At 36.6% G+C, this 20,572-nt stretch overlaps 4 protein-coding genes and 1 long non-coding RNA gene across 8 annotated transcripts; 3 read left to right on the forward strand and 2 right to left on the reverse strand.

The window, feature by feature from the left end:
* Positions 1 to 2,351: 2,351 nt before the first annotated feature.
* On the reverse strand, positions 2,352 to 5,340 carry LOC106322829. Of its 3 annotated transcripts, none has more exons than XR_001266533.1 (8): positions 5,170 to 5,340; positions 5,002 to 5,061; positions 4,786 to 4,929; positions 4,519 to 4,619; positions 4,273 to 4,343; positions 3,872 to 4,193; positions 3,704 to 3,793; positions 2,352 to 2,737 (listed from the first exon to the last, which is right to left on the reverse strand). It is a non-coding gene; the product is annotated as an uncharacterized LOC106322829 (long non-coding RNA). The 3 variants fall into 3 exon arrangements; XR_001266532.1 differs by lacking the exon at positions 2,352 to 2,737 and adding an exon at positions 3,107 to 3,492 and having other exon boundaries at positions 3,704 to 3,796; XR_001266531.1 differs by lacking the exon at positions 2,352 to 2,737 and adding an exon at positions 3,107 to 3,492 and having other exon boundaries at positions 5,170 to 5,338.
* Positions 5,341 to 8,180: 2,840 nt separating this feature from the next.
* Positions 8,181 to 10,003, reverse strand: LOC106322517 (dnaJ homolog subfamily B member 8). The gene is made up of 4 exons (XM_013760570.1): positions 9,671 to 10,003; positions 9,416 to 9,584; positions 8,802 to 8,896; positions 8,181 to 8,573 (listed from the first exon to the last, which is right to left on the reverse strand). The coding sequence occupies exons 1-4, from the start codon at positions 9,983 to 9,985 to the stop codon at positions 8,346 to 8,348; spliced, it is 807 nt and encodes a 268-aa protein (XP_013616024.1). The 5' UTR covers positions 9,986 to 10,003; the 3' UTR covers positions 8,181 to 8,345.
* Positions 10,004 to 10,052: 49 nt separating this feature from the next.
* Positions 10,053 to 12,881, forward strand: LOC106322516 (UDP-glycosyltransferase 76E2-like). 2 transcript variants are annotated; one of them, XM_013760569.1, is made up of 3 exons: positions 10,053 to 11,123; positions 11,220 to 11,417; positions 11,893 to 12,881. In XM_013760569.1, the coding sequence occupies exons 1-3, from the start codon at positions 10,883 to 10,885 to the stop codon at positions 12,780 to 12,782; spliced, it is 1,329 nt and encodes a 442-aa protein (XP_013616023.1). In that variant the 5' UTR covers positions 10,053 to 10,882; the 3' UTR covers positions 12,783 to 12,881. The 2 variants fall into 2 exon arrangements, with proteins under 2 accessions (XP_013616023.1, XP_013616022.1); XM_013760568.1 differs by having other exon boundaries at positions 10,092 to 11,417; positions 11,893 to 12,880.
* Positions 12,882 to 14,371: 1,490 nt separating this feature from the next.
* Positions 14,372 to 15,690, forward strand: LOC106322676 (protein SENSITIVITY TO RED LIGHT REDUCED 1). The gene is made up of 2 exons (XM_013760777.1): positions 14,372 to 14,551; positions 14,672 to 15,690. Exon 2 carries the CDS (start codon positions 14,724 to 14,726, stop codon positions 15,543 to 15,545), a length of 822 nt encoding a protein of 273 aa, XP_013616231.1. The 5' UTR covers positions 14,372 to 14,551; positions 14,672 to 14,723; the 3' UTR covers positions 15,546 to 15,690.
* Positions 15,691 to 16,441: 751 nt separating this feature from the next.
* LOC106327877 (E3 ubiquitin-protein ligase RING1-like) lies at positions 16,442 to 18,039 on the forward strand. Its single transcript, XM_013766173.1, has one exon. It carries the CDS (start codon positions 16,621 to 16,623, stop codon positions 17,785 to 17,787), a length of 1,167 nt encoding a protein of 388 aa, XP_013621627.1. The 5' UTR covers positions 16,442 to 16,620; the 3' UTR covers positions 17,788 to 18,039.
* The last annotated feature ends 2,533 nt before the right edge of the window (positions 18,040 to 20,572 follow it).

The following is a 20,572-nucleotide window of genomic DNA, read 5'->3' on the forward strand; positions in this document are numbered from 1 at the left end:
TTTAAAATCCAAAAAACCATAATACCCAAAAACCGATCTATATACGAAAATGCCCATTCAAACATGTGAAATTATTATGGTTAACACATAAAATAAATGACGTCGAATTATTATGGTTAATGTAATTAATGAAGTAGTTTGAAAAAGTAGAAAAACAATGTAAAAATATAATAAAAAATTAAAAATATGTAAGTTTTGTTTTGTGTGTTTCAAAAAAAATGTAAGTTTTGTTTTGTATTTCTGAAACAAATGAAGATGAATTAATTAGAAAAAGAAATGAATAAGATGTAAAAAAATCACTTATAATAGGTAAGTATTGTTTCGTATTTCAGTTTCAATAGAATAGATAAAACATTAAGCATTAAACATTAAACCTTAGATTTTTTAAAAAAAAATTAAGTTTTTTTTAATATTATATCATTTATTTGTTTTGATATTTTTTTTGTTTGAAATATCATTAATTTATGTTAACATATTAAATGTCTCTATTAATCTTTTCGTAACCATGTTTAAATCTTTCTTAAAATTTTAAATACTCTACATTTAATAAAATAAAAAAATTCTATCATCTTATGTATATTATATATTTTCTTATATATCGTCTGATTGATTTTTAATTATTTTTTGAAGTATAGGTAGATAACTTTTATTTCATATAAATATATAATTTTATAAATGAGTAATAATTTTGAATACTTAAATCTGTAAATTTTGATAACCAATAAAATGATTCAACAATTCTATAAGTTTTGAAGCCATAATATATTTTCAATATTAAACTTTTTGGTATTTATTATTTTGTAAATAATTATTTGTTATAAAAATGTGAAATATGTAGTAGATTTCAATATGAACAATTCTGTATTTAGTTACTACATAAAAGGATATTGAGAATCATTAACATATTCAGAGATGGTCACTTATTTAACTAATCTTAAAAATTATCTCCTAACGTTAAAAATTCTTAGGTGTTGAGTTTCAGGATAGAATCTTGTTAACATATTCTCTCTCTGTTAGAAAAAATCAGAGACGTGTATGAAATCGGAAGCATAATATTGAAATATGGACACGTACCTCTTCATCAATCATTGGCATCTCAAGGCCGAGAAGGATGTCTCCTTTGGAATTATTGCGAGCTTTCCATAAATAGATTAGCTTAAAAAGCAACTGGGAATCTCCAGGTCCTGATGAAACCTTACTGAAGAAAAGTGGAGAATGAATTTGGGTGGTGGTGACTGCCGTTTGATTTGCCATAAAGCTAGGAATGGATTTGAGGATCTGAGCAATAGATTTTTTGCTCGAGGAAGCATCGTTATGATTGAGTAAGAGGAGAGATGTGGAGAGTTAGACGTTGATTTATCTGGAAGAGTAATTAAGTAGCTTTAATTCGTCATTATAGCTGTCGCAGGCGTTATACGGAAGAGATAGGAAGACAGTGAGTTCTGGAATGTATTCTATATACGTCGTAACAAAATTAGGTTGGAGTAAGAAGATGACAAAACAAATGGGTCATTAAAGCTAAAGGGCCTATTACGCAGCACAGATTCGTGGTCCAACAACTTAACATCCATGATGACATGGACAAATGATTGGTTGCGATTTTTTTCGCTAACGTGGACAGCTTAAGAAGGCTTCATATTCTCCTTTTAATAGTGTAAGATTCATGTTTTCTTTTTGAGAAAGGATATAAATATACATGTTTGTTAGAATCTTATATGTATTATTATATATGAAAATAACGCTAACCATGTTATTAGAATAATTGAATAGATTTTTTTTGAAATAATTATTACTGGTTAACGTATAAAATATAATCCTTACAATAATTTTATTATACATTAGTATATATAGAATAATATTGATTGTATTTTTGTTATTGAATACAATTATTTCTTTTGTTTATTTTATATTTATATATATTATTTTTATACTCATATTTACATTATAATGATTTAGCATACGTATAGATGTAGATGATGAAGACGTTTATCACCGAGTTTATATTTATTTATAAATTAAATTCTTATTAGAAAATATAAGGAATATAAATTTATTATTTTTTAGATTTTTGATGAAAAAACTGTTTTGAATTTATTAAAGATATCCATTTAATTTAAAATATAAAATACTGTGATGCTTCCATTATAAAAATATTTTTTCAGAATGTTATGGTATTAATTTTTTCAAAGAGTTTGATTATATAACACCAAATTTCACCCTAACTATTGTTGCATGTTTATTAAGGATCTCTTGGTTCCAAGTGAATATCATAGCATACATATACCATATTTTCATGAATATTTTCCCTTAATTGTTCCAATTGAATCAACTTTCTTCTAACATTTAAAACAAATGACATTTAAATTTCCTTGAATGCTAATGATTTTTCATGTAATATTTATATACACTTAAAGTTTTCATTTTTTCTCACGTAACCTCTACAATTCGAAAGAGAAGAAAATGCCATCCTAATTTCCATGGATGAAGACCAAAACAAAAACATTCAATGAAAGCTTCATGTTCTAGACTGCTCCATCAACCTCCCAGATATAGCAACCGCTTTCATTCTTCTCCACAGCTAATCTATGCCCACCATAAACCATATCCAAAGTCACAGTCACAGTGCTTGATCCAACTTGTCTTGTAACATTCCCTTCAGAAGCGTTGGACCTAAGTGGTTATGCGTCCCTTCATATGTAGCCACCAGTATGGAAGGATCCTCTACGATGCGTTGCACCTGAACAACAACAACATGACCCAAAGATCATCATAAGACAGCTCAAGAAGTAGAGATAAACGATTACAAATGAAAAATAAACTCAATGTGAATGAACGAACACCTAAAGTAAGCTCTGTTTCTCTACAGTTTTTATAAAGGAAACATTAATGTGAGATACTCAAGTCATGTGATAATTGTTTGGGTGAATCAAGAAGGGTTTTATGTTTACTTCTTTATCTCACGGCCATCATTAAGTGGCAAAACGTTTGATGAAGCATGTTTATTAAGGATGTCTTGGTTCCAAGTGAATATACATATACCATATTTTCATGAATATTTTCCCTTAATTGTTCCAATTGAATCAACTTTCTTCTAACATTTAAAACAAATGACATTTAAATTTCCTTGAATGCTAATGATTTTTCATGTAATATTTATATACACTTAAAGTTTTCATTTTTTCTCACGTAACCTCTACAATTCGAAAGAGTACAAAATGCCATCCTAATTTCCGTGGATGAAGACCAAAACAAAAACATTCAATGAAAGCTTCATGTTCTAGACTGCTCCATCAACCTCCCAGATATAGCAGCCGCTTTCATTCTTCTCCACAGCTAATCTATGCCCACCATAAACCATATCCAAAGTCACAGTCACAGTGCTTGATCCAACTTGTCTTGTAACATTCCCTTCAGAAGCGTTGGACCTAAGTGGTTATGCGTCCCTTCGTATGTAGCCACCAGTACAGAAGGATCCTCTACGATGCGTTGCACCTGAACAACAACAACATGACCCAAAGATCATCATAAGACAGCTCAAGAAGTAGATATAAACAATTACAAATGAAAAATAAACTCAATATGAGTGAACGAACATCTAAAGTAAGCTCTGTTTCTCTACAGTTTATATAAAGGAAACATTAATGTGAGATACTCAAGTGATGTGATAATTGTTTGGGTGAATCAAGAAGGGTTTTATGCTTACTTCTTTATCTCACGGCCATCATTAAGTGGCAAAACGTTTGATGATGATGGTGAGATGGTTTCAATCTTCTTCCTTTTCTCTACTCCCTCACTGCTGTTTCATAATCAAAAGTTAATAACGAAACATCTATGTCTTGTTATGGAAACAGAAACAAATTGTGTAACTTACTCTGTACATTCTTCTTCATCGACAAAAACCTCAAAAGAGGAAGCAGCAGTTCTCACAATGGGTTTCTGAGGAACCTGTGAAAATACATATATGCAGGTAAATGAACAGTTTACAGAGATAAGTTTAGTTTAGTTTTCGCAGTTAGAGCAGAAGCAAGAGCTTGAATGCTGCCCATTTTCCAGGTAAGGCATTGTTTTCTTTGTTCCTCTCTGCTCTGCCTCCAAGCATAAGCCAAGAACCAAACTATGGTTTTGACTTGTCCGACTCTGTTTGATCCCCCGTTGTAGTATCCTTGTACACAGCCAAAGGTGCCTTGGATGAGCTACAAAAATCAGAGAGAGAGTTGCTCAATAATTTAGAGTTTTGATGAAGTTTATATATATGTTTAAAGCAAGAAATACATAATGATGAAACTGCTAGTGATTCAGATTTGTTCTCTTTGCTTGTGGTCCTAAAGCTTGCCTTCCTGTATCTATACAACACATTGTCATGTAAGAGAGCTTAACAGAATATATTAATAAAACTTCTAAAGTAATTAATTACTGTGTCTCACTATTATTATCTCCCCTAGACAATACAGTCCCAAAGCTTCTTGACGGTAAGTCATCATCATGTGGAAAAAAAAACTTAAGCATAGATAAACTTACAGAAGAAACTTCTTATATCATCAACTGTTTTGGTGCTTCTCATAGTTCTCACCATAAACTTCTTGTAAGCATCATTCAACTTCTCCACAGGCTTTGCATTCCTGCACAGAGTTTCACACTTTATAAATCAAATCACGTGACAAAATCCAAGGACCTAAAACAAATCAGCGCAATGCTCCGCCTTCAAAAGGATAAACCACTTCCCTCTAGTAACTACACTTCCAATACAAAAGAAGATCATTCAAGGAAGAGCTAAAAAAACATTACATTTTCCAACCAGACTTTGAGGTAACAAAGATCATCCTTGTACCGGTCCGAGTGCCAGAACTTCTCACGCACTGCTCGTATATCACCAACAGGCCCGAGCACTCTCCACCCGGAGGAAACGCCTTATGCACCCATTTAACACATCTGGAGAGAAACCTCAAATCTCAAGATCAAGAAGACTTTTTATAATCAAGAATAGATAAAAAATGAACTCACTTTATCCATGGGAAGAGAGGGTTGTCACCGTCGTACTCATCTATATCCTCAATCAGCTTCCTAATGAATCAGAGATCAATGAGTGTGATTCGATTGAAACCCAAGAGATAAAAAAGTTGAAGTGATTCGATTGAAACCCTAAGCAAAAGCTCTTGAAGAAAATTTTACCTTCACTCTTGAAGAAAACCGACTCGAATTGGTTTCACGGGGAGAAAACGAAGTGGTAGAGGAGAAGAGAGAAGACGAAGTGGCAGGAGGAGAAAAGCCTCGGCATCTCCGTGTAATCTAGGTCGGGGTATTAGTTTTAGGTTTTTAGGTTAAGAGAAAACAATGCCCAAACACAAACACATAAATCCCAAACGTAAATTTAAGTAAAAAAAAAACGAAATGTTCTAATTGGTTGATTATATTTGCTGATGTGGATAGCCTAATTGCTCATTATATGTCCTTTTTAGTATTGTGATTAGGTTAGGTTATATAGTTAATACGTAATGTCTTGGTCTTTACGTATTTTACGTAATTGTATTAATTTTGCACCAAGTATTCGTAGTTTTTGCAACAAGACAGGCCATACTGTCTTGCTCTTTCGATCAATCGATCATAAGCATGATTATTGGGGGTTCTCAGGGTGGAGTTTTTAGCGAAATATAAGAACTCGTCTCTTAACTTTTAGCTACAAAAGCTAAGAACCGGCTCTTAAAACTCTTATTTAAGAGCCGGTTCTTAGCTTTTGTAGTTAAAAGTTAAGAAACAGGTTCTTATATTCCGCTAAGAACCTCACCCTAAGAACCCTGGGTTAATCATGGTTAGACCATGATTATTGGCCATGATTATTTGGGGTTCTTAGGGTGGGGTTCTTAGCGGAAATTAAGAAATGTTTCTTTAACTTTTAACTAAAAAAATTAAGAACCGGTTCTTAAAATCCTTATTTAAGAACTAGTTCTTAGTTTTTTTAGTTAAAAGTTAAGAAACAGTTTCTTAACTTCCGCTAAGAACTTTATCCTAAGAATCCTGGGTTAATCATGCTCTTATAACTATCTAAGTCAGATTTTTTCTTTCCTGTTTTAATATTATCTTATACGATTTCGGGACTTGAATTAGAAAAAGCATGTGATTTATGGGCATCTTTTAGCTGAATCATGTTAAGTCCTCCAGTTCGTTCACATTTCTTAAAATTTATGTTATATTGAAGTTGCCACTAAATAGTAATTCATGACGTAGGTGGTTTCACTTCTTTGCCGGGAACTCAAGCATTGTAAATAATCTTTCCCACCGTGAATTGAATCTGGACGGCGGTAGTTGCAACCATAACCCCTTTACCACTAGGCCAACTCAACGTTGGTTAGAACAGATTTTTTTATGAAATGAAAATATAAATTTAATAATGTCTTGACTACCGTTTAACATTAATCAACATTTTGCTTTCTCTCTACATCTGTTACTTGAGCCCTTTTGGCTATATAGATGGTACATGAGTGAGTATACATGAATGTTATTTAAAGTGTTTGATCATACTACTATAGTTACATGGATCTCAATTTGAATCCTTAAATGGATTTAGGATTTCACAGAATCTAAAACACTAACCATCCTCTGCATTTTTTCATGGTTGGTTTGAAATTTTCAGCTGACATATAATGATCTTTTAAATTATCGAGACAATTAAGCCGTTACACTTAATCTTGACTCTGTGAAATCTTCGAGGTCTTATAAACTTTAAGTTGACCTCATAGATTATTATTTAGTGTGTTCCGTTAAGCTTATGTTCCAAGCAACTCAATATCTATGAACCCTTTGGCACATCTTGGTCAAGATTCTCTTATCCTGTTGCTTGAACCAACATTGTTATGGCTGATTGAATACACTGTTTGGTAATTTGTGTTTGTAGGAAATTGATTTTCAGACCATTTTCTTTCAGGACAGGGAAGAAAAAAAACAAAGGAACAAGAACGCAGAATTGATTTGATAACTGTTTGATGAAAAACTTAAGTACATAATTAGAAACTACTAACGAACACTACTAACTACAATTAATTCGTGGATCTTCTTCAGTTTGTGTCTCTCCATCAAAGATGATATTAAGCTTGTCATAAAGTAGAGAAGAAGTCAACTAATATAATCTTGATCCATCAACTGTTGCACATTGTAAGCTTGGTCTTCATCACGTGTCAACTCTTGGGTCCACTCTTCATCCAATTCTGTCAGTATAGATATGTCTCCAAGACGAGCGGATGTTGGTGGTGGTGGTTTTTGATCCTTGGAATCAATGATCATGGTGAGAACAGCTTCTAATCCCTTTGACGCGTATATTCCATGAGATCTTCTATCCAATCTTCTTCTTCTTCTATATACATGGCTTCGACTTGTTCATCCTTCTCGATGATCATGGTTTCTCCTGGTGGGGCCGTATTATCCTCTTCCACAGCCACGGATGCGGCAAAACCGATATGTTGTAACGCATTGAGCATCGTCGAAGCAAGTATGTCTGTGATAGAGTTTACAAATCCCTAACTCCTTTATTGAATAGAAACGTGATTACAAAGATGATAAATGAATAGCTTTGAGCTGACTCCGGCTAGACTCTCATGGCGAGCTTCACCTTCGTCACCGATCTCATGGCAATCGGGTTAAGATGACTCATGGCATCAATCTACATACAGCATCAAAGCATGAACTCTTCTCTTCATCTCGGCTCGTCCTTATACTTCGACTTCTTTCTTCAAGCTCGTAACAGCAAACCTTCTGCACCAAACCAAGTCTCTCCTGACTCTTCCTCATTAAACACGTCAGGATCGTCACTTGCCACATCAGACCCAATATAATAGAAGTCTATCAGTCTGCCTTTATATTTTGAGTTTTGAGTCACATGTATGATCACAAATGTGATGAATCTATTCTTGTGTACTCTTCCATGTATATTGGTATTGCAAACGCATGTCATTCTTTTGGTTTAAAAACCATCTTCACCGAATCATAGTAATCTTCGAAGATTACTATGATTTGTTGAAAAATCAAGCATTCCACAATTCAAATGAGTGCTTCAAGTTCCGAGTACAATGGTGTGAGATTGCACCTTGTGGTACTTGCCCCTACCAGCCAATCTAATCATTTTACCTTCTTTTTTTTTGAAAGAAATTACTATGGAATTAAAATTTATGTAGATCATGATCTCATCTATATGAAACATAATTTGCTTTCATGAAACAAAATTCTATAACATATACACGTTCTTAACACCTGTAGAGACAAAATCTTTCATGGCTTGAAAGAAAGAAACATCAAAATATCTAAACCAGCTAAAAAAAGAGAACATTTCACTGCAACTTTTGGGACTATTATTATTATTATTGCAAGCCAAGATCTTTTTTCAACTGAGCTAGCGTTGCTTCAATCTCATCAATATTCTCTTCTATACTGTTCTCCGTGCTATTACTATTATCCCCTGGCGATTTCCCCGTTGAGGAGCTTTCTTTAAAATCAAATCTTTCTCCACTTTTGCTTGATCCATCATTGTCTTCATCGCTTATGTTAAGTTCTTTCTCAAGAAACTCCACAAACTCTTCCCCAATTTCCTGAGGATAAAAAATGATAAGGAAACATGAGTCTATAGCACATTACCATACTGAGAGAACTAAACCAAATCATACGGAACCAGGTTGCTATAATAATCTGTTTCTCCTATGAATCTGTGCTCTTAGTAACAAGGTTTACTGAAGAAACTAAAACCATTATAAAAAGTGGAGATCCAAGCTTTAACAGACACAAAAATTGTAACTGCAGATTTATATTATTGGGCTTACCGCTAGTTCCTCCCAAAGACTTTTGGGTTTCCCTTGTGAAGAAGCGCTAGCTTCCCAGTTCTTGAACTCTTCTTGAAGATCTTTAAAGAAATCCCCTGTCAATACCACAAAAAGTGAGCTTCTATGTGCAATTTACTACAGTTATACGATGACATGTGCATCAATACTCTAGACGTGCAAAAAAAGAAAAACAATCTAAAGACAGAAAGAAAATAGGTTTCAAACAGGTTGCGTCTACCTATTGTTATTTGAACATCCTTCACGAATTCACCTGCATTATAAAGTGTGTTGTGCATAAGATCACACTGACCTCGATCAACCTAACTCCCCCTCATCCAAAACACATGAGAGAGAACATGACTTCTAACCATAGCCATTAACGGGTGTCACTAATTCACATTAAATTTTCAATCACTAGCACATTTTCACAAACCCTATTTAGCATTTGTGCTTAAAACCATGACCAAACAACTACTGCTCTTGGCTAAATTGCAAAATGAATCAAGCCATAGTTTAGCACTATGGTACGCATAAAAAGTGTCCCACTTTACAAAGCAGGACCCTTAAAAACAACCACATTTCATTACAACTTAATGGTGTATTCAGAGATTTACCAAGTCCATAGAAATCTTCCTCGACTTGACTGTTGCTTTTCCGGCTTGTTTGACCAGTAGAGGAGTAACCAGAAGCACGAGTATCTGAACCGTACTTACGCCGTGACTCAGAGTTAATCAATGTGGTGTACGCATGTTTTATCCTCAGAAACTTCTCCTGCGCATTCGCCTGTAACACCAACGCAAGACTCAATACTCAGAGATGCACACATAACATATAAAGCATCATACATAGTTCCAAATTCGAAAAGTAACCTCTTTGTTAACATCAGGGTGATACTTGAGAGCAAGTTTGCGGTAAGCCCTCTTTATATCTTGAGGAGTCGCTGATGGAGACACACCAAGAACCTCGTAAGGAGAGGACGCTCTAGCTCGAGGTACTATGATTCGATTCCTCCTTCGTCTTTCATCACATCTCCGTCGGTTATAGAACGAACCGCCGACGTTGCACCGATTCGTTACAGGAAAACCCAGAAATTTTATCGGATAAAGGAATTGAATTTGAGGAAGATGAGGCGAAAGGAAGAAGCTTTGTGGTGTTGGAGACGGAACACAAGATGTTGCGAACATAGTTTCCTCCTGTCTCAATGGATCGAATGTCTTCCTTTTTGGATAATCGAATTCGGGTTTCTCTTAACCGACCTTTCTGGTTTCCGGTTTAATAATAACCGTACCGTTCTTGTCTAACTAACCTAACCTCTAACTCTCTTCTTGTTTGTTTGATAAAAAGTTCGAAGCTTTGATCTTCACGACTTCACCCATGAACATATTGCTTCTTTGCCGAGGAAGAAAGCTTCTATGATCTTCTGGTGACATCTGGGTTTTCAAGCTTGACGCGAGTTGCAGCTAAGTTTGTTGCGTTATGCGTGAAATGTGGGGGAAGTTACAGATGCTAAGAAGGTGTTCGATGGAATGCTCAAGAGAGATGTTAGTGGGCATTTACCAGAAATCCTTTGATATCTTTAGAGAAATGAATGGAGAAGGTGTAAATTTTGATGCTTTCATCGTTCCTATCCTTCTTAAAGCCGGTCGTAATCTGCTTGGTCACGGATTAGGAAGATGATACATTGGATGGTGCTCAAGTGTTCGTTTGAGTCTGATGCTTTTATAGTTAGCTCGCTTGTTGATATGTATTCGAAGTTTGGAGAGGTAGAGAATGAGAGGATTGCAGCAGAGCTTCGAACCGGAGAACTGATCAGGGAATGGTGATTGCTTCTGTTCAGTTTGTACGCCAATGCTGGTAGTTGGGAAAGTTTGTTAGCTATTATTTTCGTATATAGACTTATTATAAAAAAGACAAAGTAAACGTTTAACTGAAAGTCCAGCCACGGGCCACGTGTTTGTGCAATGTGCTGGTCCTGGTCCTGGTTCTTCCTTACAGTTACAATTAAGGAAAAAATTTAAAGCCTTCGATTTCTTTCTAGTTATGAATAAAGAAATAAAATCTTCAGACCAGAGGAACTGCGAATGTCTCTCGACCTATATATCAGATTCAGACCAGATCAAGGTGAAAGAATGGAGGAAGAAAAGCGAGTGAAGAGAAGGATTGTTTTAGTTCCAGTTCCAGCACAAGGTCATGTCACTCCTATTATGCAACTCGGAAAAGCCCTCCACTCCAAAGACTTCTCCATCACTGTTGTTCAGACACAGTATAACCGAGTTACCTCTTCCAAAGACTTCTCTGATTTTCACTTTCTCACCATCCCAGGTAGTTTAACCGAGTCTGATCTCAAAAACCTCGGTCCACTCCAGTTTATGATGAAGCTCAATCAAATCTGTGAGGCGACTTTTAAGCAATGTTTAGGTCAACTGCTGAAGGAACAAGGTGACCATGATGAGGTTGTTTGTGTTGTCTATGATGAGTACATGCATTTCTCGAAAGCTGCAGCTATGGAGTTTCAACTTCCTAGTGTTGTCTTCAGTACTACAAGTGCTACTGCCTTTCTCTGCCGCTCTGTTTTAGCCAAAGTCAATGTAGAGAAGTTCTTGATCGACATGAAAGGTAACCAAGATTCTTAACCTTTTTAGTACTGGCCTGCGAATTTTGTCCAAACTGGACCAGCAGAACCGGACCGAACCGAACCGAAATTTTTAGCTTTCCGTTGGTTATAGTTTTGAGTTTGGTTTAGTTCGGTCTTTGGTTCGGTTTGCAATTTTCAGAAAAAGGTAATAAATAAAAACAAAAGCTAACCGAATTAACCAAAACTATCCTATATTTTTAATAATTATACCGAAATCTAAATCCCAAAATCGGTTGTTTTTGGAACAATATATGAAACCAAATTAACCGAAAACGGAATAGATTTTATTTTTGGTTCATTTTGGTGGGATTTTGGTGGGATTATGGCCTAACCGAATTAACCAAAACCGAAAATATACGAACCGAAGAAAACCAAAACCACAGGCCTACTTTTTACCTTCGTATTAAAATCCATTAAGACCAGTCTAAATGCTGTTTGGTTTTGTGTACTATGCAGATGTTGAAATGCAAGACAAGTTGTTTCCAGGGTTGCATCCTCTAAGGTACAAGGATCTACCAACTTCAGCATTTGGGCCAATAGAGAGTATGCTCAGGGTTTACAGTAAAACCGTCAACACTGGAACAGCTTCCGCTGTCATCATCAACTCAGCCAGCTGTCTAGAGAGCTCGTCTTTGGCGCGGTTGCAACAAGAACTACAAGTTCCGGTATATCCCATTGGTCCGCTTCACATCGCAGCTTCTGCACCATCTAGTCTGCTTGAAGAGGACAGAAGCTGCATCGAGTGGTTGAACATGCAGAAGCCAAGATCAGTTATGTACATAAGCTTGGGAAGCTTAGCTCTAATGGAAACCAAAGACGCCGTGGAGATGGCTTGGGGGTTGAGTAATAGCAACCAACCTTTCTTGTGGGTGATCAGACCCGGTTCCATTCCTTCCTCGGAGTGGACAGAGTCCTTACCGGAGGAGTTCAGCAAGTTGGTTTCAGAGAGAGGTTACATTGTGAAATGGGCGCCGCAGATGGAAGTTCTCAGACATCCTGCAGTGGGAGGGTTTTGGAGTCACTGTGGATGGAACTCAACACTAGAGAGCATTGGAGAAGGTATTCCGATGATATGTAGGCCTTTTACTGGGGATCAGAAAGTGAATGCGAGGTACTTGGAAAGAGCTTGGAGAAATGGGGTTCAGTTGGAGGGAGAGCTGGAGAAAGAAGCTGTGGAGAGAGCTGTGAAGAGGTTGCTTGTGGATGAAGAAGGAGCAGAGATGAGGAAGAGTGTTGTTGATTTGAAAGAGAAGCTGGAAGCCTCTGTTAGAAGTGGAGGTTCCTCATGCAGCTCATTAGACAACTTTGTTAACTCTTTGAAAACGAAGAATTTCATGCATCAATAATATGATCTATATAGCAAAATTGTATCAGAAGAGGTTCATTTAGCAATATGAATCAAATGTCATAAAGAAAAAAAAGGACATTATTTTATTTGAAGAAGTGTAATGATTTGGCAGTTATCAGTAAATAAAAGAGTTGAAAGGCTTGAGCTTCTCCATTACAGTTGCTGAAACAGAGTTCAATATTTTGAACTCATTTGGTTAATACATGAAGATCAACAAAGACTGTGTCTGGGGAAGTTTCAAGTTCATTAGAGGCAGTTGTTGCATGTGTCATCATCTACCATGAAGATCATGTTTTTTTGCTAAAGCTGCTCTGATCATGAAGTTCACATAGAAACATTACTAGTTCCTAGAACTATTATATCCATTACTGAAATTATTATTGGATTGATTTAACATAGATTCCTCAGTCAGAAGAAACAGTGGATGATTGAGTTTAGATATGAACCTGGTTCTTGATAAAAGGAATCTATGTCGAATCAATCAGAGATTCTTGCTACTTTTAATGTAAGTATATGAGGTGAAAATAACTTTTGTGGAAATGAGACATTAATGGCTAAAACAACTAAATATTTAATAACAAAAAGAAAGACTACTAACTATTTGTCGACAAAGAGAAGGAAAACACACTTCTTGTTGGAATGTCACTTTCTTCCTCTGGTTGGGAGTTTATTGGTGTGTGACCCTCCAACACAAGCAAAGGATAGTATTGCTCAAGTAAGAGAAAAGTGTCAATAGAATGGCTATTTTTTTTTTTTTTTGAACTTTAGAATGGCTATTTAACTCTAATAAAAACCCCTTTACAAGATTTGATGGGTTTCTATCTTTAGAAAAATAATCAGATGATTCAATGATAAATTAAAGAAATGTTAGTCAAAGCAAAATAAATAAACAAAGTCTTATCTGATCATCTGATACTGTTTTCATTATCCAAAGAAAGAAGCAACTAACACTTTGAATAACATATGAGACGTTGTCTTGAACTTCAGATGTCTACAAGTCATAAGCAAAGAAGCTCTTTGCCTTATGTAAATGGGATCAGTATAAAACTAGTTAATTCAGAAAAGGCTTCATTTTCTAGAAAATTTGAATTATTTGTGTGGTAAACTTAAGAAACTAGCTCAAGACGAGTAGTGATTTCGATTAACAGATCCGGTTTATGATCAGAAGAGTCTACACTAAGTGTCGGCTCATGAAGAGTCAAAACTAGACAACAAAATTCTCAACAACATTTTATAAAAAAAAAAAAAAAAAAAATTCAACAACATTCCAACTTCCAAGAGTGAATTAAACATCTAAAATTGGATTTTGATACATACATTGTGAAGTATCCAATAACTAGATTACATATAAGAGAATTCTGAAGAACAGTTCAACATATGTAGCACAGGTAATACTCGTGAAATTAAGTTAGAATTAGGATGTTAAAACACACCTAACAACCGAGTAAATAAGCAGGAGAGGTGATCATGGTCCATGGATCCCAACTTATTCTATTGCATCATATAAAAAAAAGTTAAAGACCCTAGTCTCTTAGTTAATGGGCCGTAAATAAGCCCATTTGATTTACATCCACCCGAATATCTTTCTACCATATCTTCGCCTACGAGTCGCTCGCCGGCTTCCCATCGCTGCAGGACTCGGAAGCACCAAACTCACCCCCTATGTGTCACTGAGTCCACCCGGTTGCCTCGTATTCCAGGCTTCTTCTTCTTCTTCCGTATCGCAATAGCTTCTTCGATCTCCCTCTTGTGGTTTTATCTCTAACCGTAAGTCTTATCTCCGTTATTTCTCAAGGTTTTTTGTCGATCTCAAATTAAACAGATCGTAATTAACCAAAGAAATTGGTAAATGTAGCTGATCCCTTCAGATCTAATTGTGATGTTTAGGTAATGGAATCGTTGCTGAAACCCTAATTTAGGAGGTTAGTGGTAGGTAGCCATGGTTAAAAACGCAAGTATTGATGGTGAGTGGACAGTGGTCTTACCTAGTAAACGAAGACAGGGGAGAAGAAAACCTAAACCTAAGATTCAGGAAGAAGAAGAAGAAGAGAAGCCATGGAAGTCAGATGATCTTGAGATCGATCCTCAAAGGCAAGCAAGAGTGAAGCTGAAGATGGAAAACTCTATCAAGAAAGTCGAGAGCTCAAAATTCTACACTACATTCTTAGAACAGCTCAAGTGCCCCGAGGTTTCGGACCAGTTCCGCCTCGTGTTGGGAACCGAAACACAGCTTCAGATGGTGATGTATGGTATAGGAAGCATCGAGTCTTATGAATCTCCTAGGTTTCAGCTCAGCATTGCGATCTTGATGAAGAGGGAGTTTGATTGGGTTGGTAACATTGAAGTGTTCGATCCGGTTCTCTCAGCAACTGAATCTAGTGTCCTAGAATCGTTTGGATGTACTGTTTTGTCTGTGAATGAGCAGGCTCGTAGAGAAGCCTTGAAGCCTACTCTTTTCTTCATGCCACACTGTGAGGCCAATCTGTACAATAACCTGTTGCAAGCAAACTGGAGGATGGATAGGTTGTCGAGAATAGCATTGTTTGGGAACAGCTTTCAGATGTATGAGGAGCAGGTGACGTTAGACCCGGAAGTCATCCGAGCCACCAAACGGGTCATAGCTGCACGAAGAATCACTAGTGAGTTTGCTATTGAGACGGTATCTGATGATTATTTTCCAGCCTTCCATGATTCAAGCTGGCATTTTTTCAGCTCCTGTTTAGATTCGGAGCTGCCATTGTTGGTTTCAGAGGGATTATAGATCATTGTTTTTTGCATTTTGTCAGGTCTTTGTTTTGTCTATCCTCTTCCTGCATAAGTTTAACCATTAAAGTTGTTGACTTTATCATTGGTTTAATATTTGCTTGAAAAACTGAATATTTTATCACAAATTTACATGTTCTCTTCACTCTGTTGTATTTAGTTTTCACAGCTAAGTTGATCTTCGTGGTTTAGATTTGTGTTTGTTGTGACTCCAAGTTGTGGTAATCAGTTGGTATAATTGCAATTTGTCTGTTTTCATTAGTTGCCAACAAATGAGAGGAGACAAAGACAAAAGGTAGTTGAGCAATATCAGTCTTTCTTTAATTTTAATATTAAAAAGACAATTACAAAAGTTTTCGTGTATGTATAATGTATTTTATCAACTTGGCACCTATATACTAGTATCAAATAGTCAATGCATATATAGATACGAGTTGGTTTAGATAATGTATTCTATCAGTTTATTGAGCCATCAACGTGTAAGAAATCTAATTTTCTAAAGACTTCCCACCTTCCACCTCTTTGCCAAACATTATAACATGTCACAAATTGTTTTACTTTTTTTTTTTTGTCAACCACAAATTGTTTTACTTAACAAATGTAAGTAAAATACAGCATTTAAGTTATAAAAAGGGGAAAAGTGAAATAATTATGAAGCAGTCGGCACACTTTTGCTTCTGTCATGATTCACAGGCCGAAACGATGTCGTCTGGTGGTTTTTCCCAGAAAAAACGGAGATCAAATGGGTTCCACATAAGGCCCACAAACAGCGGACACGGCGCTACTTTTGAATTTTCTTTAAAAAAACGTTCAGCGTTCGGTCAAAACACCTTACAGACGCCTCGAACGTTCCTCTCCTAGACATAACGACTGTTAATACCTCGCTATCTTCGACCCAGTCAAATAATTACCACGTGTCTATTTACCGTCTAAATCCAACGTCGTTAATTCCGCTCCCGCGACCGCTTTAAAAGCCACGTTTTCATATTCTCATCTCCCTCTCATTTAACTATTAGTCAGCGATTCCTCTCTCTCTCTCTCAGATCCTCTCACCAAGTCAGAAGGTTTAAAAGATGCCGTCAACGCCGCCTACAACTCCGATCACGACGTCGTATTGGTGTTACAGCTGCACGCGATTCGTCAGCGTCTGGGCTGAACAAGGCACCACCAACGGCCTCGCTTGTCCTCACTGCGACGGCGGTTTCATCGAACAAGTCACCGATTCCTCCACCGCCGCCGCCGAATTAGCCTCCCCAGCTTCCACCGAAGTTAGATCGATGAACAGCAGCCGTAGATCCGTGATTAGACGGCGGAGATCCAGTCGCCGCCCCTCTTTCAACCCCGTCATCGTTCTCCAAGGAGGCGCCGGCGAGGGAGAAGAGGGAGACGCGGCTAGGGATCGACGCGCTTTCGAGTTTTACTACGATGACGGATCCGGATCGGGCCTCAGACCGCTTCCGGATTCAGTATCCGATATCCTGATGGGATCCGGATTCGAGCGGTTGCTGGAGCAGCTGAGTCAAATCGAGGCGGCGGGGGGCGGAATCGGCAGATCCGGAAACCCGCCGGCGTCGAAATCGGCGATTGAGTCTTTGCCGAGAGTCGAAATCTCCGATTGCCATGTAACGGCGGAGGCGAATTGCGCGGTGTGCACGGAGGTTTTCGAGGGGGAGACGGAGGCGCGCGAGATGCCGTGTAAGCACATTTTTCACGAGGACTGCATCGTGCCGTGGCTCTCGATTCGGAACTCGTGCCCCGTCTGCAGATTCGAGATTCCTTCGGAGTCTAACCAACGGAGCAGCGAGGAGGGTGATAACGCCGTGGGGATGACGATATGGAGACTCCCCGGAGGGGGGTTTGCTGTCGGGAGGTTTAACGCGGCGATGAGAGATGGGGAGAGTGTGTTGCCTGTTGTGTTGACGGAGATGGATGGTGGTGGGCTTGGTGGGAACAGCGAGGGGCCTAGACGGATCTCGTGGGTTAGAGGTAACGGAGCGGTTGAATCAGATGGTAGTAACGGTGGTGGATCCGGGTCGGGAGGGAGGTTGAGACGGATGGTTCGTGGGATGGTGTCGCTGATGAGGAGAGTGAGACCAAACCGTGGGTCTAATTCCTCCTCTGCTGCTGTTTCAGCTTCGGACAGTGAAGTGGAATCTAGAGTTATGGATCGGTCTAATTCAGTGCTGAGGAGATACTTTGGGCGAAACAGAAGTAACAGAGGTTCTTCGGTTCTGCATTGATATATAATGGTTTGTTTTGTTCATTATTCAAGAGTGTATATATAAGAGTTCAGAAGAAAGATTGCAACTCAAGTTTTATATTTAAAATTCGATTGATTCTTCGTATGTTACATTACATCAAAATTTCTCAATGATCGATCATTCAAGTTTTCATATTTTTGTTTAGCTTTAGCTTTTGTCTCCTCGAAAGTTTCGTCGAGATTTTGGCTGTTTTGGTTTCCGAGAAAGTAAAAAAGAATGCTTGTCCTTTCAGCTTTATTTTTCCTCGGATGCTGAGAGACTTAATAGTGGGCCTAGCTGAGAAATGAGCATTGATGGTTAAGTTGCCAAATTTGAATTCAAATTCAACTTTAAGTCACCTTTTTCATTCGTACCTCGACCGTGCCGTTCTATTTGGGTTCCGAACGGTTGACCAGGTCAAAACTGTCTAGTTCAAAAACTTAACTATGACAAATCAGTAAAAGTGTGTTTGTATGTGAGAGACATCATTCATTTAATCATCAGATACAGACGACATTCACTAATGTTCGGTCCCACTCACTACTGACCAACCTTCTCAATCTCAATCTCAATCTCATCCTCATTTTGCTTTTTTCTTATTCTAAGCAAACACCAAATATCTTCCAGCTAATACCGAACTGTAAGTTTGTAACCGTGGAGCATACGGTGCTGACGAATAGACAAGGACCAAGGATCTCAGTAGCAAGCTTTTAGCTCAAGTAAACGTCCCAATTTCCAGATACATAGATATAGACCATACAAGAATTAATACACAAGGATCCTTTGAGAAAGGTCTCGGTGGTGAACATCTCATCTCTTGGATTTTAGCATATGGAAGCAAAACCACAGCGAAGTAATTTGTGTGAAACTACTCTGTTCTTGGCTCTTGCAATCGTTAAACCATGTAGCAAATATAAAAAGAATAGTGTCTATGTAGTGTGCGTATTATGTGTTGAGCTAGTCTGTATTTTGGATCTTTATACTTTAGCCATATGTAACAGACTACATCTCAGTGATTTGATCCAAAGATTAAACTTTATTTTCTTACTACCTCTTCAGCTCATATCTGAGAACTGAGACAACGAAGATTTTTTTTTCGTGGTATACCACAACAGTTTTGAATTTGCTTACTTGGATACGATAACGAGTTTAGAGCATCTCCAAATGACACTTTAACTTCAAATATGAAGTTTTTTACTGTCCAAAAAGAAAATTCTTTAAAATTTCAAATTTGAAGTTTTGAAGAGTGAAACTCTATATTCGAAGTTTCACTACTCAAAACTTCAAATTTGTAGATTCATATTTTTATTTGCATTTTGGTCCCTATAATCACACATTACCTTTATGATTCATAAATATTTTCTTGTTTATCGTTTTAATCCTTAAAAAGTTATATCTCATATATATTTTAATTTTTGTTTACATAATTTAAATTTTACACATAAAATTAAATAAAACTTTAAAATAAGATTTAAAATATTTTAAACTAGATTTAGACAACAATAATATACAAAAGAAACTTAACAAAAAAGATTTTTTAAAATTACATGAAGACATAACTAGTACACAAATTTAAATATTACAACAACACTAATAGTCAGGTAAGTTTGATCCGGAACCTTCAAAATTTTCAAATATTGTCCAAATTTTTTTGTGCAACTGAAAATGGTTGTTGTTATTGTTTTTGGTGTATTTTTTGTACAATTCTTTAATGTTCATATCAAATATATTCACGAGTATTAATATCATCAAAAAGAAATTAGTTTTTTAGCAATATTTTATGTTTCTCTTTTACTTTCTTGTTCCGATCTTATGTATTTACAAGTATCAATATCACCCGATTTCAACAATTTTTAGCTTGTAATCTACAAAGTAAAAATGAGGAGAGCCATTTTACTTCGAAATGCACTAATAGATCATATATGCATTACGAAAATCATTTTATTGAATAATATGATATTTAGTTTGAAGTTTAATATTAATTAAGTTATTTTTATTTAAATTTTTAAATTTTTATAGAATATTTTATAGAATATATGTTTATATATGTGTTAGTTATTTATAAAAGTTTTATGAATTCAAATTAGTTATGACAAATATAAGGTTCATATTATAAAATACAAATAGTTTTGAAATTAAGTTGGAATTTTTTTTTTTAGAGAAGAACACTTTTAAACTTCAAATATAAAGTTTTGCAAACTTCAAAATAAAGTTTTTTTTGGAGATGCACTACAAGAAAACAGCGGTATTCTGACGGACATTCCGACGGAAAATGAAATCCTCGGAATATACCGAGGAATTTCCGAGGAAATTCCGAGGAAACACAAAATTGGGGTTCCTCAGAATTTCCTCGGAATATACCGACGGAATTCCGAGGAAACCTCAGTCCGTCGGAATATTCCGAGGAAATTCCGAGGAACAATGTGTTCCTCGGAAAAAACCGATGAATTCCGAGGAAATATTATAGCCGTTGGGGGATTTTACAAAATTCCGAGGAAATTCCGACGAACTAGCCTTTTCCGTCGGAATTCCGTCGGAATTTCCTCGGTATGTCGGCAGGATTTAAACTATAAATACGAGCACTCCTCTTCCTCTTCTTTCACTCCATATCTTCATCCTCCCTCTTACTCTATTTACACACGAATTTGATTCATAAAAAATATGTCTTCTTCAAACTATTTTCGTTCTTGGATCGATCGACCTCATTTGGATCTGAACACGAGATTGCTTACGGAAGAATACCAACGAGGTATAACCGAATTCATGGGGTTAGTTCACCGACAAC

Source organism: Brassica oleracea, chromosome C2 (genome assembly GCF_000695525.1).
Source record: "Brassica oleracea var. oleracea cultivar TO1000 chromosome C2, BOL, whole genome shotgun sequence".
Taxonomy (NCBI): domain Eukaryota; kingdom Viridiplantae; phylum Streptophyta; class Magnoliopsida; order Brassicales; family Brassicaceae; genus Brassica; species Brassica oleracea.

Coding starts and splice junctions, on each gene's coding strand:
- LOC106327877 (XM_013766173.1), top strand. CDS start 16,621: ATGCCGTCAACGCCGCCTACAACTCCGATCACGACGTCGTATTGGTGT.
- LOC106322517 (XM_013760570.1), bottom strand. CDS start 9,985: ATGTTCGCAACATCTTGTGTTCCGTCTCCAACACCACAAAGCTTCTTC. Junction 9,585..9,670: donor ACCCTGATGTTAACAAAGAG/GTTACTTTTCGA, acceptor TTGGTGTTACAG/GCGAATGCGCAGGAGAAGTT. Junction 8,574..8,801: donor GTCTTTGGGAGGAACTAGCG/GTAAGCCCAATA, acceptor TTTTATCCTCAG/GAAATTGGGGAAGAGTTTGT.
- LOC106322516 (XM_013760568.1), top strand. CDS start 10,883: ATGTCTCTCGACCTATATATCAGATTCAGACCAGATCAAGGTGAAAGA. Junction 11,418..11,892: donor GTTCTTGATCGACATGAAAG/GTAACCAAGATT, acceptor TGTACTATGCAG/ATGTTGAAATGCAAGACAAG.
- LOC106322676 (XM_013760777.1), top strand. CDS start 14,724: ATGGTTAAAAACGCAAGTATTGATGGTGAGTGGACAGTGGTCTTACCT.